Genomic DNA, 27,310 nt, shown 5'->3' with positions numbered 1-27,310 from the left:
TCCCCAATTTTTCCAGTCTCCTGAAAAATACTAGCACCTTCCCAGATCCATTCACCACAGCAACAAAGCTATCTGGTCATAGCCCTTCAACAAATACCCTCCTAATGGAATCCTCTTTACGTTCTATCCCTTTAGTCTTGAGCATTTCTGCTGACAGCTTAATTACTTTCAGTCTTCAACCTTGCTACTTTGAGAGTATTTTGACTTATTCTCCAAAGTATCAGTAAAGCAAGAACACTAGGAGGAAAACAGAGAAATAAAAATACTCAATTCAGAACTGCACAATATTCACGCCTTTTATTCCCTGGATTCATCTATAAAATGTACTCAGATTTAACTGAAAGAGCACTTGGAAAAAGTATCATAGTTCTGAGACTTTACAATACAGAACAGTGGGGACAGCATGAGAAAGAACACGATTACAATGCTAAATATATCCAACTTATGTGCATAGATCTTACTTCAATCAGGTAAGGAAGGAAACTACAGGGTCTAAAAATCTGAATTATACACTAAAGCATTTACAGACATGAGAAACGAAAGTGAAACGTTAAACCCATCCTTGTTGCTCTGTTAAGACAGCCCTCACTTCCTATCACTTTGATAAACAGACATAAGATCCCTTTTACTGAATAGAGCTTTCTGAAGCAGAGATCAAATTTTAAGAAAGTGAAAAATGTGTATTTTATGATTGGCTTTTCGCAAATATTAAAATGAATATTATGTGTATTATGTTAGAAAGCTATACTGCATTAATTTTCTTAAGTAGTGTGTTAAATATAATTTTAGGTTATAACATCATGTTAAAATAGAAACTATGCTATGTAAGATACTTTATTTAAACGAAGGACTTGCAGCAAGATAGCAGCCACAGGACACCTAAATCTTCCGGAGAAAAAGAATTTATTGCTTTCTTATTCAGAAATAAGAGAGCCGCCTCGCTCAGCCGTGAAGACGCAGTTAGGATTAACAGGAAAAAGGTGATGATGGCCAGACAGAATCCTTTGTTTGAATGGAATTTATGCATCATGTATGATGTGTATGAACATGCATGAGGCTATTGCTTTTAAGGGTTAATCCTCTGTTAACGTGTGTCCTTTTTCGGGCTTATTTTGCCAAGAAAGAGGTACCCGGACCGTCCGTAACTCTTTGTTTCTATTGTCCCATATTGTCCTAATCCAAATTGTCCCAATTTTTATTACTCCGATTATATTGCTATTTATAATAACCATTACTATTAAAATTTTAAAAACAAGTGACTGGCGTTTTTCACAAAGTCCCAGCGCCCTGGGGGCACGGGGTGCTGCTGCCCCTACAAAGCCTCGCGGCTGCGAGCCCCCCCTCACGGCAGCCGCCATTTTGCAGAGCCGCCCTGCCCTACGCGGAGGAAGCGCAGCAAAACCCAGACTCCCATCAAGAAGTAGGTTTCCACTGGTACAGCTCGGAGTATTAAAATAAAACAATATTTATGTGATCTTTGTAAGCTGACATGGCCAAGACAAGCGGTGCTGTTTGTAAACTAGGTTTTCTGCTTAAGCTGGAAAATACCATGTCAGCATGAAATTAAAATTCCAAGAACCCCCTTTCCCTCACCCCGAGCCTGCTCCCGCCCTTCCACCCTGGAAAAACCTACACCTTCAGCTAAGTATTACAGAGCAGGTGCTTCTTAGGCGTCACTTATATTGCCACACCTTCAGGTGCACGAGATTTTCAGCAGGACCACGAGGCTAAATTCCACCGAACTGAGCCCTCAATGCTGACAGCTCAATGGAGCAGCTGCCCTCTGCCCACACACCCACCCACAATACCTGAGCCATTGGGCCCGATGATGCAGTTGAACCTCATGAAGGGCCCGATAACCTGCTGCCCCCTCCACGACTTGAAGTCCTTCACCACCAGCAGCTTCAGGTAACCCATCCCCGCGGGGAGCTGGGGTTAGGAGCTCCTGAGCTCCACACCTCAAACAGTCCACCAGAATACTTCACCAATTTCTACCGACAAAAAACCACTCCCACCCCACAACCCTCTTCCACGATTTTATCGCCTCAAAGTGACGGGCGCGCCCGCCCCGCCCTCACAGCCGGCGCGCCTCGTGTAGCGGCTCCGCCCCGCGGTGCCGTTCGGCAGTCGCAGCTCCCGTTCTCGTCGCTACGGTCCGCCTTGTGTCCCGGCTGGCCGGTGCCATCGCGACGGGCCGCCTTGTGTCCCGGCTGGCCGGTGCCATCGCGACGGGCCGCCTTGTGTCCCGGCTGGCCGGTGCCATCGCGACGGGCCGCCTTGTGTCCCGGCTGGCCGGTGCCATCGCGACGGGCCGCCTTGTGTCCCGGCTGGCCGGCACCGCTTCCGTTCCCATCGCGACCGGCCGCCTCGTGTCCCGGCTGGCCAGCGCCGCCGTCCCGCTGTTGCCATTGCGACGGGCCGCCTTGTGTCCCGGCTGGCCAGCGCCGCTCCCGTTCCCAGCGCTACGGGCCGCCTTGTGTCCCGGCTGGCCGCCGCCGCTGCTCCCGGCCACCGCTCTCACTCCAGCGCCGCCGTCCCGCTGTTCCCTCAGGCGCCATGAGCGGGCTGGGGCCGCAGCGAGACCTGGAGGAGGCCGCCGCCCTGGAGCGCCGGCGGCGGCGGGACCTGCTGCGGCGGGACCGCATCTTCAACGCACGGATCCGCACTATAGGGGTGAGGGCGGGCAGCACAGGAGGGAGGGCGCCGTGTCCCCCCGGCGTTTCCAGGAGTTTTGAAGAGAAGGGCGTACAACGCGGGGGGCAGTACGGGGCAGGGAGGGAAGGGGCGGCTGAGCCGGTCTGAGCGGGCCAGGAGCGGCACCCAGTGACCCCTCCTCAGGTGTGTGTGTGAGGGGGTGCAAGCAGGAAGGGAGGGCCCAGATGCAACTTTTAGAGTGGCTTTTAAAGTTGCTGGTCAAATAAATCATAGAATATTTAGGTTGGATGGGACCTTTGAAGATCATCTATTCCAACCCCCCAGCTGCGGCAGGGTCACCCAGAGTGGGTGACGCAGGAATATGCCCAGGTGGGTTTGGAATATCTTCAGGGGGAAAGACTCTGTGGCCTCCTTGGGCAGCTGTTGAGTGCTCTGCTACCCTCGATGTAAAGAGGTACTTCATCCAGTTGAGGCAAAACTTCCTGTGTTTTACTTTATGGCCATTGCTTCTTGTGTGTGTACCTGTGCCCCACTGCTCTGGATTCAAGGGCAAGGTGTCATTGCCCCCTAACAGCACAGAGAGATCAAGCCCTGTGTTTATCTCTGTGTAGTAGTACTTTGATGGAAACCAAGAGGAGCTTCCAGAGTCAGTTCATGTTATGTGGCTGAAGCAAGTAATTGGTTTTTACCTCTCTGCTCTGTGATACTGCCCTTTTGTGCTTGGACCTCACTAGAATTGATGCTGTGGAAGATTCAGTGCTGTAAGTGTCCTGCAATTAGTCCACATTTTGCATCAGATGAAATAGGGCAGATCCATCCTTTATATATATGTAATTAATTGTTATGTCTGATTTTTCTTGGCGTGGATGTGTAAATGTGAACACGCTTCAGGCTAGTGGATTTTCTCCAGAGTTTGCTCTGCAGTTTGCATCCTGAACATCAGGAAATAATGTGCTCTATACCTCTTTGACTTTGGATGCTATAGTAGTCCAAAGGCCCACATTAAGATGTTGTGAGCATGCATGGAGGAGAGGGTGCTGTGAGGTAATTTCATTGAACTGGTAAAATTGCAACGGGTGTCATTTGGATTCTCTTTTCTTAGGTACAGAAACATTTCCCAAGTCAGTGAAAAAACATGTTCACCTTTCCTCTGACAGGACCTTGAATTTATTCTTTTCACTCTTATGCAAGAGTCATTGTATCTGCAAGAGTCCTGTATCTTTCATGCTGAGTAATAAGCAGTTTCCACTTACTGAACACGACATGTGTGTCCACCTAGTGCAGCATCCCCACATACACCAACAGTATCCTTAAGTACTCAACAATATTCTTCAGTGGAAGGAGCTAATAACAATTTTTAGCAGTTCTGATATGGGTTAAGATACTTGAAATTTCTTCATCAGAAACACATACTTTCTCTATAAAGTGGGTTTTCTAGAGCCTTAAAAATGAACTGCAAACCATAAATTCTCAGTTAATGAAATAGCTGACAACTTCTTATCCTGGTGTGTTTTATTAAGCTGTGCTGGAGTACACCATCCGAAGGTTTTACCCAAATACTTTTGTAGAATTGACTTGTTTTGTAGAACTGATCCAGGCAGGTTTTGATAGATCTATTTACATTAGACAAAAATTTAAAATGAAGGAGAGTTCATCTGGAGAATTTTGATTAGCAGCTTATTTTGATTTAACATCATTCAATGAACCAGAACAATGATGCTGACAGAAGGGACTGTTCTTATGGTTTGAAGTTAGGCCAGGTCTGAACCATAAAGAGCCAGGCAATCCATACAGAGATATTCTGTATCAGTATTTCTTTGTGGTTTTATGATTCTTTGCTTCAGTTCTCTGATCAGTTTACCTGAGTGGCAGTCGCTGAGAAAATTTAAAAATCAAGACAATATTTGACTTAGAAACCAGAAATCCTAAAGCAAGGTTTGAATATTTTTAAAACTCGGAGGTAATATACTGGAAAGCACAACTGGAACACAGATTTTAAATTTTTTTCCTTGGTTATTACTAGTTTTATTATTACTTTGACTTCTGTATCTGTTTTGTCATCTGAGTAATGTAAACATAAGATAGTGCCCTCTTCACTTACAGATTGAAGAATCCTCTGTAAATCACTGATTTTTCTAGAGGTCAGATGAGTAATCCAAATGAAAAATTACTTTCAATTTACATGTAAACTTTATCCATAAATAGAACTAGTTTAGAAATTAGCTGCCTCAAACTGTTCATAGATTTCTTATTTAAATGCTTAAAAGTGAAACCTGTAGTTTTATGGGACTGGGAATATCAGTTTTAGGGATGTGTTTGTGTCGAGTGAAAGTGTTTTGAAGAGGTCAGAGCCAATAGTGTAACACAAGTCAATACACTGACCTACCTCTATTATTGCCAGACTACTGAGAACTTGTATTGAATTTCTCTCAGCAGTATTTCCTGTAGTTATATTGCCAGCTTGGCTTTCCCAATGAGACCTCTGAAAGAGTTGATTTTGGAGGATAGAATTCTTGATGGTTTCAGCCTTGCTTACAAACTTACCTCTTTGCTGATGGCTGTTGTCAGTTGTCCTTTACAGCACTAACTATGTGTATTTTCAGCCCTGATCTGTTTCTGTTTTCATCTGAATAGGTTTTAGACAAAGACTCTTAAAATTGTTTACCAGATTCTTAAAGATTTGTCATTGAATTTTTGACAAAGTTTTAAGGACATTAAGTGACTTGTCAGTAAAAAAAAAAAAAAGAAAATAAGTAAAATCCATGTTTCTGCCTATTAATTTGCCACAATCTGCCAACCAATATGGGGCCACATTCCTTTGCCCAAAATGGAGGTGTCTGCTCCCATTTGATGATGTGGCCTATATTATCCTCTGCTCAGGTCCTACTTGGCATGATGAGCGTGTTCTGTTCCGTATCAGTGTATCCTGCAGTGTATTTTGGCAACCATGTGAAACTCTGATAAGACAGGAGACATTTCCATTCCTTTCTTATAGTGAACCCTTTGTATTTTTGTATTTTTCATGAACTATTACAGCTTTCTGTCATCTTTACTGTTAAAATACTTACCTGCTTTATAAATGAAAGCAGAACAATAAAATAGAATTGCCAGCTGTAATGGGGAAAACATATTTTATGTAATGCAGCTGGAAATATTTATAGCTCTATGGATCATGTAAATGTGGTGTTTTCATCTGATCAGGTGCAAGAACATATCTATCATTATTAAAGCAAACAAACAAGAATATTTTTGTTTCTGGATTTTGTTTTACCTGCATTAGAAATGTGTATATATTCTGGTGCTAGCGGGGTTATATCTGCCTTGTACAAATGTGAGTCAATGTAGCTTGACAATACCTATTTTAATTGTTCAAACACAGTATCTCCTAAAGAGCTGTCTTTTTTTTTTCATTTTAATAGATTGATAAAGATGCATTGGATGCACAGGTCAAGGAGAAGAAAATTCGAGAAGCAGCTGAAAAAGCAGAACATGAGAGATTCGGTATATTCCTAGATACTGTGATATTTCTGTGAATAGTTAAATGTTTTAATCTGTTTTTTTGCTTTCTTTTATCCCTTCATATATACTCTAAATTCAGGCATCCAGTTTATATCCTATTTATGTTCATACCTCTACATTGGCACAATATGTATTCTCCTTGTTATCTGAAGATTTACATTGACATTATTAAACTGGGATACATTGCCTAATAGGCCAGAATTTCCAGTGTTTTCTTTTAAAAGGTATTGACAAATAGCATAATTTAAAAACCTGAATATGCAGCAGGATTAAAAAAAATAATAATTACTATCACTGTCCTTTTCAGTATGGTAGTGGCTAATCTGTTTTAGTTGCTTTTTCGTAAAGTGAACTCATCTTTTATCTAGCCATTCTTCCATAAAATATATGGATTCTGTGGAATCCTCTCTAGATTGTTATTGCTGGAAGCATGAGTTATGTACAGTAAGGTGATAAGAGGAGCCATTGCTGAGTCAAAACTTGCAGCCACACAAATATTTCCTGCTGTGCCCTAACTTCAAACTCTTTGTGGTTTTCCATGCTTGGGATGCTTTCCTGTGCTATCAGATGAAAGGGTCCCACAGCCTGAGCTTTCTGTGTGCCTCAAGAGGAGCTAAAATGGAGCTGCCACTTCTATCCTGTCCTTCTAGTACAGCTGCTTGTGATTTTCCTGGCTGGAAAAAACACCTGTTAGGGTCTGACTCTTGGGAAACTACCAGCAGCAATGCGGAGTCTGTCAAAAGAGGAAATTATCTTTTCTAGCAAATTATTTTAAATAACTAAAAATGGCTAGTTGCGTGGGAGTTTTGTTGTTTGTTTTTATTTAAAATGCTGGAATTTATTTAATTCAAATTAAATGGGCAGGAGCTCTTAAGCTGTTCAAAACTTAATGGCAGCCAATAATTTTAGCGCAATGGTTAGAAAAATCATTGGAACTATGGAAGAGCTACCTATGTTCCTTTCAGTTGCAGCCCAGTTTTGGTTTGCTTCCTGGCAAGCAGCAATGTATTTCAGGTGTTGCTGAAACTAAGAGTAAATGGGAATAACTGGTTTACTGTACATTTCTTGTGTAGGAGGTTTCACCAAATGAAACCTCATAGTTCTGGTACTTATTATTGTATTTGTTTCACATGCACATATTTCATTGTAACATTAATAAAATAATTTATACCTAAAAAGCTGAGACTGTTTAATAAGTAAATATTACTAACATTAGAGTGTTTGCTGGGCTGGTACTTATGGATCCAACACTCTCCTAAGACTTATATTCTGTGTATTTATCTTGAAAATTTTATTTTCACCTTATATGTGCATTCCAATGACTCATGCACCTCTAAGAGTTGTGGTTTCATTGTGTTCATTTTTGTGTAGCTCATGACATGAAGAAAAATGACAAGTTCATGTGTCTGCTAGAAGAACGCCAGAAAAATGAAATCAGAGACATCAATAGGGCTCTAACGGAATTCCATAAGAATTTTCAGAAGCCAGAAACAAGACGTGAATTTGACCTGAACGATCCACAAGCCCTAAAGAAAGACAGACCTGCTCGAGTTTCAGATGATGATCCTCGGTGTACTATCTCTGGCATGCAGAAGTTTATGGGTGAAGACTTAAACTATGATCAGAGGATGAAGTTTCAAAAGGAGCAATTAAGGGAGTGGTTTCTTCAGCAACAGAAAGACTTAAAAAATGCATTAGCTGACCAAAAATTGGCAGGTAACAAAAAAGATAATGTAGTTTTAATCTTCTTTTTCTGAAGTTGTGGTGCATCTGATGAAAATACGGTATTGTATAGTTAAATTACAAATACTAGACCAGTTAGAAATACTAGACCAGTTTTTACTTTATAAGCTTTAAGGTATTTACTGTTTTTCTTAGGAAGTCTCTGTTTCATAGCATGTGATTGTAATATCACCCAGGTTTCATTTCTGGTTTGTGCCTCCAGTTGGTATGCTTACTTCGTCAGGCCTATCCCTACTGTCCTAGAGCAGAAAAAATAATACTGGTTTTTCTTTCCCAGCTTGTCATGAGACATTATTTTCTGCAGTACTTAACATACTTCCTTCATTTTAACACTAAGTGTTTAGATAAGATAGGTTACATGTTAAACTGATTCATGAGTCACCTGAAATCCCAAGATGGACAGCTTTGATGTAGAATTTGGAAATAGTTACTTAGCCTACTGTATCTGTAGCTCCCCCCGCCTCTTCCCCTGGTTAACTCATATGGCACACCATGTCCGTGAATATTGACTGTGTTTTATTTGGATCTAATTTAGATGATCTTTATGACAAGTTTAGGATTGAACTTGACCGAAAGATTATGGAAGAGCAAAGAAAAGAAGAGGAAAGCAGGCGTGCTGTTTGTACAGCTACTAAAAATTTCAATAGAATTCAGGTAAATTAATACTAAGTTGGTTTGATGGATTTTAGAAAATGTGGAGACAGAGAAGGAAAATAAGATGCAGAAAATCAGAATGAGTAGTGATGTTTTCAATGGGGGTTTTTTGTGACCTTACTCCCAAGGCTGTTTCAGCTTGGAATAAGATAAATTTTATGCACTTTGCCAAGTGAACAATCAATCCACAGAGTTAGATGTCTTCTATCTAGTTATCCTCTGCCAAAATTGTCCCTCCTGGTTCTCAGCTTGCTGACTGGTGAGCAGAAACAGCTCCCCAGTCATTCAGAGGCTTTGAGCTGGTAGACTGGGGTATGGCAAAAGCCTCCCATGCTTCTTTCTGGGTTTATATCAGTCCTCCCATACTCTTATTGTGTATATCTGCTTTTCTTTGCACTTGCGTGGAAACATTGCTAACAGTTTTTTGTCCTTATTATGTACATTAATTGCCCACAATTTGGCTCTTGGGCTGCTTCATGGGTATTTGTGTACAATGTCTCTTGATTGTTTACTGACCTTTGGAACCTGTCTTAGTACCATTACCTGTCATGCTCTAGTTCTTCATCTTACTGCAAAGGCTTTTCTTCTTTTACCTTGGTTAAACTATATTTGTTGTAACTTAGCTTTAAATGTATTTATCACATCAAAATAAACCACAGATGTAGAATTGCCTACATTAGTATGGTATCTTTTGGTTTAGCTGTATAAGCATGCAAGTCTTTAATGTTGCTTGAGCCTTTTGAGGGGCATTTGTCATACAATTTTGTTTATAGACAGTCCAAGTTAATTGAAAATCAAAATCTAAAAGTACAGGAGCAAGCTGTCCCCTGTGCTCTTCGTGTCCTAGCAAGCAGAAGGTTTCTCTCTGTCCACTGGATGCTGGAACCACGCATTGTTCCAGATAGTTTAGTTTATGCTTTACAGAAGATTGAGACAGTATTAGAAATGAAAGATGCATAGCATTATCATTCTTCTTCAAATTGGTTTACTTAGTCTAATTCTTCTTTGAGAGGTAATTGTGGTCAGTAAGATCATTGTATTTTATTTCTGGAGTGTTGTAAAGGGAAAATTTCCTTTGAGTAGGAGACTGTGTCTTGTCATGAACATGAGGAACAGTGATTTCCATAGAAAATATACACTGTGATCTCCAGTATTTCAGATACATTCATGTAATATGATTCAGGTTTGCATTTTGTATCAGCAAAGAGAATCGAGGCTGCATCTTCAGACTTTAATTGGACATCTCCTGTCTCCTGTTTTGAGGGCTTACCCAGGCTTTTCACCTAGATTCAGTGTGTAATATATTAATCAAGTCTAGTGATTTGAGATGATAAATTTTATTCTAAATTTATTCCATATTGTGTCTGTCTGCCAAATATATACTGGTTATTTACTTGAGGATAAATGTGGAATTATTTTTTATTTCATTCTAATTGTAAAACAAAGTTATTTTTCCCCAGTTTACTTGCTATATGTGATATAACAACATTAAAGAACTGTTTGATTTTAATCTTGGCCAATAAGACAATGATCACTTTTTGTAGGTGATGCTATTGACAACTGTATGCAGGTTGGAAAGACATATGTTATGATGTGTTAACATTTTTTCATCCCTTAGTTCATATTTTTCTTGGAAAAAAACATCACTTCTGTCTTTCCATTGAATTTAGGTTGCTGAACTAGATCATAAAAATGAATTGGAAAAGGCTCAAAAAATGAAAGATGACATGGATGAAATTACCTGCCTCCTTAGAGGAGACTTCCTTTCTGAAAACCCTGACCAAGCAATCAGTCCCTGGGGTAAACATAATGTGCTGGTGAATCGATGGAAGGGAATGACTCAGGAGCAGCTGATGGCAATTCGTGAATTCCAAAAGGAACAAACTCTGGAGAAACAGGTATTTAGGCTCACATGCATTGTCATGCATTGTTTTCTTGGTTGTAATAATACTACAGACAATGTTTGTGGAATAAAAATACCATTGTTTGCCTTGAACATGCTAATATGAGGCTGTGTTTTCCATTGATCTGCATTTTACCCAAACTTTAATCAGTCTAACTGAACACAGTACCTTTGAAGCACCTGGGCCGTGTCATGGAGTAGGCTGGAGCCCTGGAGTAGGACTAGGAGAAAGGTTGCTGAGGAGCCCAGGCCCAAGAGGATCTTTGGGCATGGTCCATGATGGTCCAGCTGGGCAGCAAAGTCCTGCCCAGCCTGAGACCCAGGCTTCATGGGGCAATTCAGGACCTGAGAGTGCACAAGCTGCCTGCAAGGAGTGGGCTGCTCCATAGGGGAGAGGATCCGGGAGCTGAAGGTGAAAGCAGGGCAGGCCAAAGCAATATTCTCATGCTCAAGGGTGCCCAAGCAAGGCAAATAGAGCAGGTCCAGTGACTTGCTCATGCATATTTCAGAGGCCTAAAAGTTCATGAGTGTAAGAATGTGATGGAGTTTAATTTCTACCATTCCATACAACTATGAGCCATGCTGTAAAATAGAATTTCAATGTAATAGTTGATGTTCTAGAGGTGTAATGAAGCAGGCAGTTAAAATGAAGACATCTAGGCTCCTATAAAATCAAGAGTGTCCAGGCCTAGATATTGTGAAGCAGGAAGTGACTTGCCTCCCTTGTGCAGAGGCTGCATTTATGAAAGCTAAGGAATAGTGTTTGATTTTATCTTTTAGTCCTTACAATACCATAGGCTTTACTATATCTTACCTAGTACTGTTATTAAAGCTGAAGGTAGAATTGTCATTTTCCTGCCTCTCCTATTACTCTGAAATGAACCTATTCAAGTTATTAGGCTGGCTGAAAATGAGTACAACCAAGAAAAAAAAAGTTTTTTGCAGGCCTGATTTTTTGATTCTGTTCAGTGAGGTGTCAGACAAGAAGTGAGGCAGAGGAAAAAGTTTCTACTCATGTAGTGTTCATGGCTCCCCTGCTATACCAAGTTAGCCATATTATAAGCCATACTGGTGTGTGCACCTCTTGCTTCAAGAAGTTTCAACTCTTGCTAACAACAATAATAAAAAAGGATCTGTTGCTGCTGTGGGTTTTTACAGAGAGAAAAGAATAGCTCTTTCATTGGCTGTATCTTGCTTCTGCTTAGTTTAGAATTTCTTGCTCCCTTCTCCCCATTTCAAATGCTAACCCTAGTGTTCAATAAAGGCAAGCAAGTTTGTTTGGATGAACTTACCCATGAGACTTTATATACACAGTTCCATGTTTGAAAGAGAAAATGAAGCCTTTTTCTCACTGCTGTAGAGAGTAAGGGAGCAGGAACGCCGAAGAGATGCAGAATGGGACAAGCAACGTCTGCAGGCTGCAAGAGCCCAGCTGCTTTGGGAGCGGCAGCAGCAGCGGCAGAATCAGGTGCAGCGCCGAGATTTGGATGCCGTGAACGCAGGGCTCTCTGAGGAGCAAAAAGCAAAGTAAGTACCAAACCAGCATTGTTCAAATAAAGAAAGCTCTTCATCATTATTAAGCCAATAGCTTGGCTTTCAAAGAGCTCTTTTGACTTGTTCTGTTTGTAACTCTTTTGATACAATTGTTACAAGTTCATGCTCTGAAAAAAATGAACAATTTGCCTGAAGCATGTTTTCCAGTATTATTTAATCAATCTTCAGAGAGTAGGTTTTGAGTGTTACTGACTGACATCAATGAATTAGGACCTGGAATTCTTAAAAGCATTCCACTGACAACAGACTGTTTATATAGATGGCAAAATAGCAAATAAATATAATTATCTATGCAAAAAATTATATTATGAGGTGAAAAACCATTACATGTTTGTTTAATTTATCTTAGCTTTCTGAAACAAAAAAGGATGAACTGCCAGTAGAACTGCCAATTTCTGATAGCTCAGGGTTAAGCTAGCAATGCAAACAGCATTTCCATTATGTATGACAGAACTAGATGATGCTTTAACTACTGGATGTGTCTTGAAGGGCAGTTCTTGTGTCTGCTCTTATGGGGAAGGAGAAAGATAATGCATGCAGGAAAAGAAAAACAAGCATTATGATTTGGTGTTTTATTTTTCCAGGTCTTTTTTTTTTTTTTTTTTTTTGGGGGGGGGCATGAATACAGAAGCACAGAATAGTCAGGGTTGGAAGGGACCTAGAAGGTTCGTCAAATCCAGCTCTTAAATGAATAGCCCATATGGGGAATGAACCCTTGACCTTTGCATTATTAGCACCATGCTCTGACCAACTGAGCCATTCTCTGTGCAAATTAATTTCCAATACATGATGCCTTCTTATTATGAAAATGAAAGTTTGGAATTGTGTTAATTCTGGCTTTTTTAGTCTTGAGATTTCTGGAGGGATATTTCAGGAAGAAAAAAACCCAAGTTTGCTATATTGAGATGTGGCATATATTTTGCAGGACAAGTTCTAGTTACATTAAATTCCATTTCTAATAATTTATGAACATTTATGGGTGTTAATGTATTTAATGTGTTAATGTATTTTTTTAATCTTTTTTAGATTTTTTCAGGCTACTTCTGAATAATAGCAAAAAAAATTACTAATGGCTTTTAAAAACTTTTATTTATTTCTAGGAACATTTATCTTAAAGAGGAAGAGTATTCAAATATCCCAACAGAGGAGTTTTATGCACAGTTTAATACAACCACCCGGTGATGATCTGGATGAATCAACCAGAATTATACAGAAGTATGTAGACACATTAAAATTTTCAGTTGAGCAATCCCATGCTTTATTGTTTTTATCTGTTCCCTGCCCTGTTCAAACACTGTATTCAAACTAAAGGACAGATCTGTTCTAAGAAAAGGAAAACATTGTAATAATTTTTAAACATGATGGTTGTTCTGAAAGGACTAGTAGATTCAGTAGTAGGTTGTTTGACTCTTGTGTCTCAGGCTCAGCTGTAATGTTTACATTATTCATGCCTATAGGAATCAACTTCTGGAAAGAAATCTGAATTTGAACTACAGTGCTGCTTTATGCAACTTTGCCAGAGGGGAATGCTGCCTCCCATAGATCACAAGAGATGCACTTCTCTGGGAGGGAAGGAAGATGACCTAGACAGAAAATTTTGTGTTGATTTGTTTGTGGTTTGGTTTTGGGTTTTTTTGTTTTGGATTTTCTTAAAGCAAAAAACCCAGCCAGACAGAAAGGCAAGAAAAAAGGAAGAAGTGGTCACGTTGGTCAGAAATGTTGTGAACGTTGGGAATAAGGAGAAAAGAGTCCAATAGTCATCGAGGTGATTAGTGCACTGAGGCATGGCACTGAGACAGAATGTGTGTTGGAGTTAGTGTGGAGAAGAAGGGGGAAAAGTATTCCTACATACACCCTGATGCTTTGGAAGTAATGGAGGAGGTTTCAGGTAATGTGCTGCTGAAGGAGAGTGGGGACAATTCACAGGTGTGACAGAAGAGGGGTGAAAAAGCAGGTGTGCACCAAAGTCAAGGAGAAAAATCTCAGCTTGTGCAGGGCAGTTCATGGAACCTGTTTACTTCCTGTCTTCATGGTGACAGTATTGACTTAGCAATTAAAGAGCCAGTCATTGGCATTTGAAAATGGGCAAGCACAACATAGGGGAAGAAAATATGGAGAAGCAGTGTAGGAAAGTAACTGCGTAAGGGAAATGGATGGTGGAGCTAACAAGGAAATTAAATCCAGAAGAGAAAGAGCTGAAATGGAAAGGACTGAAAAAAGGACTGCAAAAAGATCTGAAAGAGGAGAAAAAATTAGTCAGATGAGAGATTCAGCTGAGAATCCAAGACCTCTAATATTGTGAACCTTAAATAAAAATAGAGCCCATTTATAAAAACAGATCTCAAACTGTAATTTGCCAATATATAGGACATAAATCTGAGGTTAAAACATCCTGATGATGTTGGCTTGGAGTCCAGTGGTTGTTCTTTGTCTCAGCAGTAATGGTAATGTTTGGTAATGAACTTTGTGGTGAAACAGGTTGAAGATGCCTCCACCAAGCAAAGGAGGAAAGATGCTTAAAAAACCCCAAAGGCTGAGGTAAACTCGAGTTATTCTTATCTGTGTGAAGATAATGAAGAATGCATGGTTCTTGAGATATTAGTAGGAGGATTTTAAAGATGCTCGAAGGAAGCATTTCTTGAAAGAAGACTGTTTAAACAGGTCTGTTTGCTCTGCTGAAGTCATAAAATCTTGCTGCCTGATTCAAAACACTGACTAAAGAGGAGTAGCATTTTTTATATGATTATAGAAATTGGATTGGGATTTTTTTTGTTCATTGACATGTGACCTAGCTAATTATATATGTAAATGAGATGTAATTTTTTTCTGTCTCTCAGTGATAGTGATGTAATGCAAAGTGCATAGTTAAATCTTGATAATTATTGTAATTGGTGTGAGCAAATGAGTCTGAAATTCTGGGTGTGGTTCCTCTTCTTCCATTCCTTTCCCTAAAGAGGGACTAAGAAATTTATCTGAATAAATATCCAGCTAAGCCATCATCTTCTCCAGGATGGGGGAATACTCCTTTCCAGCAAACTGTCTCAAGGACTTCCAGAAATCACTGCAATTAACTTCACAATAGCCAGTGGAAGACAGCTTTGAAGTAAAATTTAATACTTCTACTACAGTTGTGTCGTTTGCATGGTACAAGAAAGATGTTTTAAGTGTATTTTCAACTTAACCAAACACACTGAGAAACAAACCAAATTTTCAATTAAAAACTAAATAAACCAATGGAACATCATAAATCAAAAAGGAGTGATCAGGCCTTCTAAAATAGTTTCTTGATGTTATTCTGGCTCAGGTTGGACCCTTCACTACTTTTTTCATCTGTTCATGTCAGTAAAATAAGTATCTGAATTGGAATAATCAGAATTAACCCAATGACATTCCGTGTGTAGTCATTGACTGCTATGCAAATAAAAATGCCTCCTGAAAGAGTTTAAATGTGTATGTGTAAAGGTGTTATAACTAATGGGTTTGAAGGTTTCACCAAGCAAATAACTGCATTTTTTTTAAGTAAATTACTTTTTTTTTTCTGTTATGTTGGCAAATTGCATAAGCAAGTAATGGAGAGTCAGGTTAAAAATAGCCATTACAAAGACTGAAGTCTGATTACAGAATAAGAAAAAGTGCAAATTTCCTTTCTCTGTTCCATTTCATGTCTCTGTGAGGATCCTGATATTTCTCTTTTTGAGTCAATTTTTTAGAACATTTTCTCAAAACCAGTTTTTAGTTCCTCATTTTAAACTGAAGATACTGTTTTGTATCACATGCAATTCAGGGAATATTAACCTTGAAATTTTTCAATGCAGGCAAATATGTTACATAATCCTAAATGTAATTTACAAATGAACAAATCAAACTATTCATGGATAAATGGGCATATAGATTTCAAAATCAGAAAAAAACTTCTGAATGAGGAAAAAATTTCTGAATGAATGAACTACACTTCATTTCTGGGGTTTTCTTCTGCAAGGATAAAGTTAAGTTTTATTTGCAGCTATTACTGAAATGTTAGTTGTATTTTCAGCTTATCTAATACAGTAATGCTAAAAAACAAAAGCACATAATGAAGGAAGCTACATCAGTCCTGGTTTGCCTACTGTAACTATTTTTTTTAAATTTCTTTCACATACTCTTCCACATTTATTTCCTTTCACTGTGTAGCCCTGTAGTACCAAACAACTGTACTGCAAATTCTTAAAGCACAAAAATATTCTGTATGAATTAGGGAGAAAATTAATGTTCAGTCTGTTCCAGTGAATTTTATGTGTAATTTCTGTCATACCTTATTGCAGTTACTGGTGAAGTTAAATGCTTTTCAGATGGAAACCACATGGAACCAGGGAAAATTTGCTATCTAATAGACATTCTACTCAATTAAAGACTGATGATGCAATGGGAGTATAAGGAATACTTCAGGTGACCATTTCATCAGGATAGATACTGCTTTTTGAAGGCAGAGTTTTATCTAAAGATGATTTTTTTAAAAGTTTGGCTTAGCTTACTGGTTTTAGTTAACTTTATTAAACTGATAGTATTACTCTTTTGTTGCCACAGCTATATCTATGTGTATATATATAAATACCTGTGTACATTTTTGCATGAATCTTTAAATACTTTTTTAGAACTTCAGCATACTTTCTGTGGGATTAAATATTTTTCCAAATATACTGTCCTTTTCTAGATTTATTACAAGAGTTATGAAATGGGGACATTACCTTTGGAATGTTTCTTGCTATTGATGCTCTAAATGTAGTGCTGCTTAGCAGAATTGTACTGAACTCTCACCCTGAAAAATCTAATTCCTGTGGCTTCTCATTAGCAATCCTGATTCTTCACAGAAGAAACCACAAAAATCTTGCCCATAGAAGAAACCACAGAAAATAAGCAGCAGCCTCTAGATGTCATAGTAGAAATTGCACAATTGCTGTTCACACAGCAAAAAATATTCATGCTGAGCTCCTCAGAAAATAGGGATAAGGGTATTTTTTTTTTAATAATACAAAGTCTAATCTAACTATGATATATTGTAATAACACAAGAGAGTGGAATTACTGAGGATCCTGATGCATCACTGTCATACCAACTTGAACAAAACATTGTTCCAGTGTGTGCTATGGCCTTTCTAATAAGAATATTTGCTATTGCAGTGGTTTTTGAAATACACTAAAGAACAGAGTACTGTGAATACTGTGAGTGTTTGATACAGCACATAAAAATGAAAATTATTTACCTTTGAGCTTTATTAGATTTTCAATGAGCTTTATCCATCAAAAAAATGCAAGAGTTAATTTAGGTTTCTGATTTGAAAATGTTAGGAAGAAAGTGAGGATTGAAAAATAGAGCATATACAGGCAAAATTGACAAAAAGAAACAGCCAGCAATATAAAGATGTTAGTATTTTAGAAAAAAATATTTAATTGGTAATATGAAGATATTAGTTGCTAGTTTAGTGCTGTCACTGGCAATTAAGTGATGAGATGTTTAAAGATGATGTCTTGAAAATTGGTTAAAATGCCTGAAACCAATGACACTGCTCTGAAATCAGGATGTGTGAGGAAATTAGTGAAAAGGTAGATGAAAAAATGGTACAACTGTTCAACAGTTTCATAGTATGCTATATGAGAAAACTCAGTTAAAAGGACATATAATAATTGGGGTTTGCTGAGTAGCAAAATGGGTAAAATAGTCAGTTTGAAGCAAACCTAACTGGAAAATACTGTTTGCCTTTTCACATGCAGAAGCATCCATGGGCATTCCCTGGGTTCTTGCTTCTGCTGGAATAACAGCCAGTGTGAAACATTGATGATTTTGAGTTGGTGATTCTTGGGAGATGCAGGTCTGCTTTTATGTGTTACTTAATTCCAGCTCAGAGATCCAAGTACCAAGCCTAGACTCAGGATAACTGAAATTGCAGTGATTCGATGGTTTTAGCCTCCCACAATATATGTGAGCATGCAAAGTGTAGGTATAGATGTGTGCACATAGACAGAAATTAAAGTGTAATTTTCAAAACCATCTGCTCAGCTCCTGCTGGCTTAAAAAAAAAGAAAGATAAAATAGTAGTTTTTTGGAAAGATGGCCAGGGCCAGAGTTCATTCCAACAGAGATCATAAGCTTATTTCTACAAAGAAAATGTTTTTCCCTGTAAGCTTAAAGGACTGAAGAATGAGAGGCTCTGCTAAGGCTAGCCAAGTGTTATCCAGCTGGTGTTATCCAGCTGGGAAATAGCTTATTGCTTTGATGAACTGCATTAAAGCATGGTCTACAGGCTCTTTGCTTTTCCATTTTTGAGACCTTAGTAGGATATGTAACAGTTCTTCCAGAAGTGAGAGCATGAGTCATGTATGGCATAAAGAAGTGAGCTCTGGTGTGGTGGGTACCTTTGTATGCTTAAAAGGTACACAACATGTGTAAACACAACCCCTGAGCAGAGCCAAAATTTCATCCCCTACCTCTCCCTGTTGGTTTTTAGTTAGTTAAGCTATTATATAGCATCCCATAGGGAACAGAGTTACAGTTTTTCTTTAAGGTGATGGGATAGAATTTCACTGATACAAAGGTTAGTGGCAAGTTTTTTCTTAGCCAAGGGAAAATAGATTTCATGCTGGTTAACTGAATCATCTGTGTTTTCGGATATATAATCAAGAAACAGAATGGAAAACCAAAAAAAGTAGAAAAATAATTAAGTAAAATATGAATGAAAAGTCAGAAACACCAAAGCATGGCTGTATAAAAATCTGAGTAAATCATGAAAGTAATACTTCATGCTTCCAATTTTTTGCATTTTTGAGCCTCTTTACAGGTAATTTATGAACAAATGAGAGCAGAGGTCACTGAGGTTCTGGTCAGGATTATGGACACTTTTAGCTGCAGCCATGATTTGAAAGTTCAGGCTATATGACCACTCTGCCAGAACATGGGAAGCAGCATGTACTGAGCTCAGGAAAATGGAAGGTGACAGTTTCAATAAAGCCTCTTCCACTCTGAAGTAAGTCTGCCCTTCTAATTCTGTAGTTTACAATGTGTGTTGATGCATTAGTATTCTGCAAGGAGGACATGGTTTGCCACATACCTTTTAGAATCTTTTCCTTGCGCATTTCTGATTTAGTTGTTTATATTTTGACAAGAAATTGCACATTCTGCACAGGCTTCCTTAATGCAGAAGGACACTTGGGAGACTTAGTCCTCTTACAGTCTGGATACCTTTTTTGAAACATGGAACATAAAAGTTTGAGTTTCTTCCTGCATGATTATAATCAAGGTATAGGTTGCATCGAGATGGAAGAATCTCAGGCTACCAGATGGGTATGTATTTCCGTGCTGAAAACATTGAAGCAAAAAAAAAGGGAATATTACAGAAAAAAGGGATGCTCTCACTGCAATGTTCTCCTGGCTTGGGATTTTCTTTCCTCCCTTCCTTGTAAAATTCAAATTAATTGCATGCATTGAAGAAGAAAATGATTTTGCATCCTTACTGAAGATGAAAGCCCTTGCTGTATTAAATCTGGAATACAGCATCAGTTTTCAATTTGACCTGTATATAAATAAGCCATAGAACTGTGACATAACTCAGTTCATGAGGAAATGCATAAGGGTGGAGCAGAAAAAAGCCTTCTGTTAGACAGAAGTAAGGCTGAAAGGATTTTAAAGAAACAGTACATACTTTTCTCTTCTGGAAATGTGACTTATGCTAAAGAAAGTCAGATAAAACCCATGTGCCCTGAAGTTACCAGTTATAGCTCAACATACCAAAGGCTTGGGGAAAAAGAAAGGCCTCAGCCTCCTCCTTTAGGTCCTTCCTAAGTTTTTTTTCTTTTTTTCCTAGCACTTTCTTAAGTGCTAGAAAACTGTTTTATTGTCGTATTTCAGAACAAAAGAGCAACTAACTAGAAAAAGTTAATGAACAAAAAATGAGTATAACAGCTTTGGCCAGCACAGCAAATTTCTTCTATTTATTCTAGTATTATTTGTTAATAAGATGAACTCTTAAAGATATCTGTATAACAATTCTTGTCCCAGGGTCTACAGTCCTGCCCTACTATGAATTTAAATGTTTATTCAGTTCTGCTGTGTGTATTAATTCATGTTTCATTTCCTGGAAAATTTTGTAGTTTATAACTAGCCAATGAAGGATTGGACTTTTGATGTTCTCATCAAAATGAGAGGTAAATGTCAAGAGAAAGTACCTGAGTAATAGCAGCATCTCTACTAAAGAAAATCACTTTGTACAGTAGTAGGTCTAGTGGTAGTAGTAGTAGTAGTAGGTCTCTAGGACATGAGACTTGCTGTATTCTAGATATTATGATACATTTATAGAAATTAATTCATTAATGATGTAGTGGTATTTTAACTTCTCCTCGATGATGCCATTTTGCAGTAAAATTCTCAGTCTCCCTCCTGTGTCACCTGCCCACAAGCTGTGCTTTGTTCTGACCTGCAGCTGTGCTGCCTGACAGGGCACATGAACAGAAGCCACATGAAACAGAAGTATCAAACTGGTGTGTCCTTTCCCTGAATAGGTCAATCACCTTTGTTCTTTCTACCTTCTCCAAGCTCAGCTTGTGAAAATAATAGAAATTTCTATTTGAAAACTTTACCTTCTTTTGATTGGGTTGAAACTGGTAATGGATTCAATGTATGAATGGAAAGCAGGAATGCAAATATGGGAAATATGGGTTCTGTCACTGTGCAAGTCCTATAACCATAGGAAAAAAAGCAAGTCACAGGGATCTATGGACAAAGCTCAAATATCAAACCTTCCCTAGCCCAGGTCTCTGAAAATACAAGACATGTTAGGAAGTGTTTTTCTGTAACGGCAGCACATATAACACTTCACTGATAAAGCCAGTAAGCAGCATGGTAATACCTTAAACCTAGTGGAAGACAATGGCTGCTAAAAATAATAATGACACCTATTAAAGAGAAATTGTAGCTACTGAAGAAAAAGAGCTAAGACGAATACAGACTGATGAGGGAAGGTTTATAGCCAGTTTGTCACAGCCCCAAACCCCAAACTGATTAAGGAATGACATAACATGGTAACATGATCCAATACCTTATGCTTGGCTGTGAGTGTCCTCTGCCAGAAAATTCTGAAGTATGAAAGGGAGCATTTTGGAGATGAGAAAGAAAAAATATTTGAATCTCAGAAAGAATCAGTTTATGCAATGGTTCAGAACACTGGGGAAAATGGTTTGTATCCTTGATCTGCCCCGTGATATGTCTGACCAGGACAATTTTAAGCTTTCTCCAGTTTAATTTCTAGTCTAAAAAATGAGAACAATTTAACAGCAAATAGTTTAAACAAATATATAGTTTACATCTATTTTCTATGCTCACTTTGAATTTGAAGCAACTATTTCACAACACTCTAGTCAAATGATAAAGTTAAATAATGGCATTAAATTAGAAAGACAGATAAAGCAGAAGAACTGACTAGAACAAAAACCAACAAATATACCAAAGATTTTATGTCACTAGACAGAGATATAAAAATACATAAGACAACGATAGAAGAGACATCAAGTTCTACTGGGCAGCTGGTAGGCCTGAATATCTCAACAAATACCCGCATACATCGAGCCATTACAAGTCTCTTATTAATTTTACTTACTAGTTTTGTAGTTCTCATGGGCATCCTCAGGTTTTAAGTGACTTTTGTTTAACTGCCTTCTGTGCAACATGATAACGCCAACTACTCCTGAAATGCAGCCAACCTCAAGATCAGAGAAGTTGCATTTGTGCAGAGTTGCAATCCAAATTAGGTCTGGTTGGGGTTAGCTCAGGTGTCTCCAGACACTTGAACTTTGCACAAATACTACAACTGAGAACACAGTGAATGGTCTGTCTTACTGAGTCCCTGATAAGGGAAGAGAATACAATGAAAATGGAAGGCAATATGCTTACCATTGTAGAAGGAAAGCAACACAAAAAGTAAGGAAATAGAATCTTTGAGAGGGTTTAATAAAATTGAGCTATTTCCTTATATGCTTAGTGAGAATCTAATGAACCAATTTGGGCATGTTGTGAAAATTATGATGTAAACAGTCAGGTTCAGGGCTTAAACAAATTATTAAGGACCACTGTGTGATAAATCACTAAATGAGGATGGGAGGAGGCATGATTTCATTCATGGCAATGGAACTGTTCATACTCAAAGATAAAGCATACCTCAGTGCTCCACTGGCTCAGAAGCTCATAGTTCAGTGGTGGAATTTCAGCTGTGGGCAGGTTCTTTGGAAGGTGTCTATTATGCCTTTCTCTTACTTTCCTCTAATGCATAAGTTACTGTCAAAGGCAGGATATTAGGATAGATGGACAACTGGTCCTATCCAATAAATTGTTCATGTTCTTATATTTTCCTGTGATGAACAAATTTTCAACACTTTGTTTTCCTTTCTCTGTCGTGCATTGAGGAAAAGGGAATTATGAGCCCTATCTTCTTCATGGTCTGTTTGACCTCTCTGAAAACAGAAGACTTGTTCCCACTGGGAAATGTCAGTTACATGGACATGTACATCCTAGGAACAGACACTTTAAAAAATGCTATATAGTATCCAGGTTTTTTAAGTAGCCAGGAAAATAATTTCATTCTTCAGCAATGATGTCACTGAGCTTGTAGTCCAAATGGTGTTCTCATTCTTGGCAAGGAACATTAAACAAAAAATGTATGGTTTTCAAATGCTACTCAGATTCAGTAAAAAGCATTTACGCAAACAAAAGATGTTGTTGTGTCTAGAAACTGTTGTTTATCTTTAGGATGGAGCCATATTAATAGTTTTAATATGCTAAAATGTGAGGTCCTAGATGCACAGAATAATCAAATTCTGTTCATCTGCCTAAAAGCACTGTCATCCTGTGAGCTGAATTTGGACTGTGCTGAAGTCTCTAGCCCTGAGTAATCTGTGCACAAACTAAATATCATAAAAATTTTTTTCATCCTTACTTTCTATGGAAAGCACAGTTGTCTTTATCACTATTAGCTGTATTTTTTTTTGAATGTCTAGGGAAAATATATATATAATACATATAATTGTCATCATGCTGCATGCTGCATCAATATACAAATTTACTGATGCCTTTTTTCTTTCTGGACTCTTGAAAGACATTTACATTGAGGAGACATTGTGAGTTTTGGTTCAGAATGGTTTATGTCCACATCCAAAAGTATTAAAGTCAGCAGTGGGATCTCAGTACTTTTGGTATCATCTGTTTTCTTATCAAGTGCTTACGATTTAATCAAAGGATATGATGGTATTAAGTGTGAACATGTAGAGTTATCTTCATATTCATGTCACAGAAAATAACAGGACTGAAACTTTTGGTTGAGAGTATTATCACTAATAGTAGGTAAGAACACACAAATAGATATGAAGTAAAATGAGCAATGTATTTTTGTAATGATTTGACTGCCAACCTGAATTTTCAGTTTTAGCTTTTCTGTGCCTTTTTTCTAAACATATATATTTCATTGTAGGACAATGTGTGGTGCCATTTTTGCATGTGGCTGTGCTTTTGTACTTGGAAGTCATTCCCAAGAGAATGATGGAGCATTCTAACAGGTTGTGCAGAGCAAATGAGTCTTGATTCTCAGAGATACTCAAAATTCATCTGGATGCAGTCCTGGGTGACCAGCTCTAAGTGGCTCTGTTTGGCTGAGGGAGTCTCCACATGATTTCCAGAGGTTGCTTCCAAACATAACCATTCTGTAACTTTGTGCTTTCATTTCTTGCCTCTAAAAAAATGAAGGGAATATATTTTTTCTTCATTTAAAATATTACTCTGTGTATCCAGGTGTCTTTTATCTCAATATCACTGTGACATTCAGAGGAACAGAGATAGAACATCTGTATGTCAGCTATGTACCAGACAATTCTAAAGCACAACCTCAGAGCCATTTGGATAACTTTAATTTATAAGCCATTTCAGAAGTAATATAAAAGTAAAATAGATTGTTAGTTTCCATAAGTTGGTTTCTCCTTGCTTTCATTTGTTCTTCTGTGTTACTAAATTAGTCTCAAATGGTCGTGGACAGAGGAATAAGAAAGGAAAAACAAAAAACAAAAATAAATAAAATAATAAAAATAACAAAATAAATAATAAAATAACAAAAAGGAGGTGAAGGAATAAATGAAGTAAAATGAAGTAAAATTAAATTTGTTCATTGAATACTGTAATAAAAGTAATGCTGTCCGCTGACAAGAAAAAAACTCAGATGGAGTAAAATTCTTCTAAACCAGGATGTTTTAATCCCTTCTGGGATTATTTACTCAGTAGTGTTATTCTGGACAGAATTAATCAGTCTACCTTCATAATGAGTCAACCCATATACAAATATGTGTATACAAAGTGTAGGTTTTCAAAGAAATTCTCAGAAATTACACATTCTTAGTATCAGGGGAGCAGAGCCAATATCTTTCTATCTTTTAAATAGGAAAAATCACTGTGCTGTTTTGAAGGCAAGCCAGCAGGAGGAATTAACTCCACACAAATATGTTGCTAGAGATTCCAAGTCAGAACTACAGTTTAATAGGAAAAATTACAATAAAGGCAACAGTACAGAAACTCTGTCTTAAACCACCAATGTCAGAATACAACCTGGCAACCTGTTGGTCAGGGTGGTGGCAGCAGTCCAATTGGAATGATGGATGTGGTCCTGTTGAAGTGGTGATCCTGTAGGAAGGTCTGGTCCTTCTATGGAGGTCCAGTGGTGCTTGTTGAGAGCTCTCTTCCTCTGGGCACCCAGTGGTGGTATTGAGGTGTCCCAAGCCCCAGATTATGTGCAGGTAGGAATGTTCAGTACCACCTCCAGTGGGGCTTTTCACAATAAGGTGATGTAATTCTGTGGGTCATTCTGGGAAGCCTTGATGGCTTGTTAGCAGAGATGGCCTCCTTTAGTCTGAGTGAGCATTGGGAAGCTGTTGCACAGACCAACCAGTGACAGCTCATCAGAAGGTGATGTAGGTGGTGGTAGAACACACACCTTACATTGTAACCAAAGACAAACACTCCAAGATGCATAAATAGTACCAACAGACTGCAATTGAAGCAGTTCTGTCAGACAGAGGAAAGGTTGAGAGACAGGGAAGATGGTTATTTTGCCTTCTGCTGCTGTGAGATACTGTTCTCTGCCAGCTGAGGTAGAATATTCCAAATTATTTTAGAATATGAAGAGCAAATATATAACCCTGTGGATCTCCACCTTTCTGAGAGTATGGAAACTCTATCTTACTCTATTTTACAATTTGAGGCAGCCATGAAGATGTGTAGATTCTGCACAACTTGCTGTTTAAAACTATGAGAAGAAAAAAAAATAAATTTTCTTCCATCTTTTCAACTTGTGCTTTTTGTTTTCAGCAACAGACGCCAAGTCTAATTCCTTATTTTCAGTTGTTATAATAGGCCTCTTACACAAAAATGTCAATTTCCCCATGTCACATTCCAGTCTACAGACTCTTCCCAGTGATTAGGAAATAATAAACTTTCCTAAAGCATGATACATAATCTTTTTGTCATCTATAATGCAATCTTCCTCATATAAACCTGAATCTTCTGTTTCTGAGAATCCAAGGCGACTGTGTGTGATCATTTTGGAGTTCACTATGCCAGTTCCTAATTTAGCACTAATATTTTTTGGGAAAAGTGCAAAATAACAAGCAGTGGTGCTTGCTTTGTGTGTATTTATAACTTAGATTTGGAGTTTTGTTTTTGCCCAAAGTTATTCTTTCTCTCACTGGCTCCCTGTCATATAATAATTCTCTGTCATCTAATTAGGTAGTGACCTGAGATCAGATAAGGCCATTCAGTGTGTCTATTGAATTTGGCCCAGTCTGTGAAAATAATGTACAAAAGAGAGAGAGATGTGTGAAAGCACTAGGAACAATTTAATTTTGTTTTTCAAAGTATTTTAAACAATCTAGCTTCCTTTTTGTCTCTGTTTCTTTATTTTTTTTAGCCTTTAATGTTTGCCCTAAAATAAGATTTTGATCTGCAATGATTTATATCAGTTCAACTAGAAATCACTCATCAGAGTTAAATGTAAAAGGGAGTTGCAGTAATGCTATTGGAGTAACACAGAGCAGGAAAGGGTATTTTTGACATTCCAAGCTAAAAACTGGTTTGCAGATGTGACAGTGTGCTGAACAGAGCAATGTCTGTCACATTCCCCTGACACTGGTTCCCTGTCACAGAACAAATGCAGGAGCATCACTGTGGGAAAACATTTGCCATTCATTGCTGAGGCAGGTCAGGTTTTCTATTGTGCAGAGTTATCTGTGTTATCTGATGATGAGGTGTGGCATTTGTACTTGGAGTTACCTGTTTGGGTAGAGAAAGGAGGGATTTCTAATGGGATTCTTCACTTATAGAAGTTTCTTCTTAGGAAGATTCTTGTCTTTTGGAAAATTCTTTCATCCTGCATTGTATGGTGCACTGAAGAGGTAGGTAAACTGAATTTCAAACTTGCACTGGGTGGAAATAAGCCTCTGTTATCAGAGACCTCAAAGTGTTCCTAATGCAGCAGTTTAGTAGAAGCATAACTGGTGCAGAATTAAGGCTTTGTGCTTACAGAGATGGTAAAACAAAGCATTGTCTTTCCACACTCAGTTCTTATATCTGGGTATAAAATGTTTTGGGGAACTGAACATACACTTGTTGTACATAGAGCAAATTGATTGGGTGGAGAACAGACACTGACATGGCTATTTGATTTATTTGAATGATATTGAATAGATGTTAGGTCTTGCTAATATTTTAGACAAAAAATTTTTTTTCATAAAGATATATTTTGTTTGAGACACCCTGCAAACAAATTAAATCTTTAACTCACTGCAGTCTCAAATGATCCCAGCAAATTTTAAGTTTAAAAAAACAAATAAAAACAAACACACCATTTTTTTTCTATGCCTAGTGCTTAATTGTATCAATATTTTAACTACTAAAGGCCAAAAAGGTTTTCACTCATGTCCACAACTTTTATTGCCAAAGTCCCAGCAATTGCCCCTAACATATTCTGATTTTCACCCTGTTGCTTTTCATCCTGCCTTGCATCCGTGCCAACTGGACTTACAGTATGATGCTGTAATTGGAACATGCTCCTTGCTGCCTTGAGTAGTTTTCAGAGCAGTATTTTCCAAGTGTTTGTGACACTTACCATATGGTTTCCAACTTCAGTGCTGGCCAAAGCCTGGCTGTCACCAACCAGACATGAACAGCACAGCTTCAGAAACTCACGTTCCTTATTCCTTGTGTCTTGCAGCAGTTCCCTTCTGCAAA

At 38.2% G+C, this 27,310-nt stretch overlaps 2 protein-coding genes across 2 annotated transcripts in view; one reads left to right on the top strand and one right to left on the bottom strand.

The window, feature by feature from the left end:
• The window catches only part of SMC1B (structural maintenance of chromosomes 1B), a 28,228-nt gene extending 26,251 nt beyond the window's left edge, over positions 1-1,977 (bottom strand). The window contains exon 1 of the mRNA XM_009095104.4: positions 1,809-1,977. Within this exon, the coding sequence (XP_009093352.2) occupies positions 1,809-1,917 (109 nt within the window). The 5' untranslated portion in view covers positions 1,918-1,977. The remainder of the gene's footprint in view (positions 1-1,808) is intronic.
• A 579-nt stretch (positions 1,978-2,556) lies between these two features.
• RIBC2 (RIB43A domain with coiled-coils 2) lies at positions 2,557-15,383 on the top strand. Its single transcript, XM_009095191.4, has 7 exons — positions 2,557-2,673; positions 6,075-6,156; positions 7,546-7,890; positions 8,453-8,571; positions 10,242-10,469; positions 11,835-12,001; positions 13,129-15,383. The coding sequence occupies exons 1-7, from the start codon at positions 2,557-2,559 to the stop codon at positions 13,208-13,210; spliced, it is 1,140 nt and encodes a 379-aa protein (XP_009093439.1). The 3' UTR covers positions 13,211-15,383.
• The last annotated feature ends 11,927 nt before the right edge of the window (positions 15,384-27,310 follow it).

This window comes from Serinus canaria, chromosome 1A (assembly GCF_022539315.1).
Source record: "Serinus canaria isolate serCan28SL12 chromosome 1A, serCan2020, whole genome shotgun sequence".
Classification (NCBI taxonomy): Eukaryota; Metazoa; Chordata; class Aves; order Passeriformes; family Fringillidae; genus Serinus; species Serinus canaria.
The sequence above is the reverse complement of the archived record's forward strand: the minus strand, read 5'-3'. Positions and strand labels throughout refer to the sequence as shown.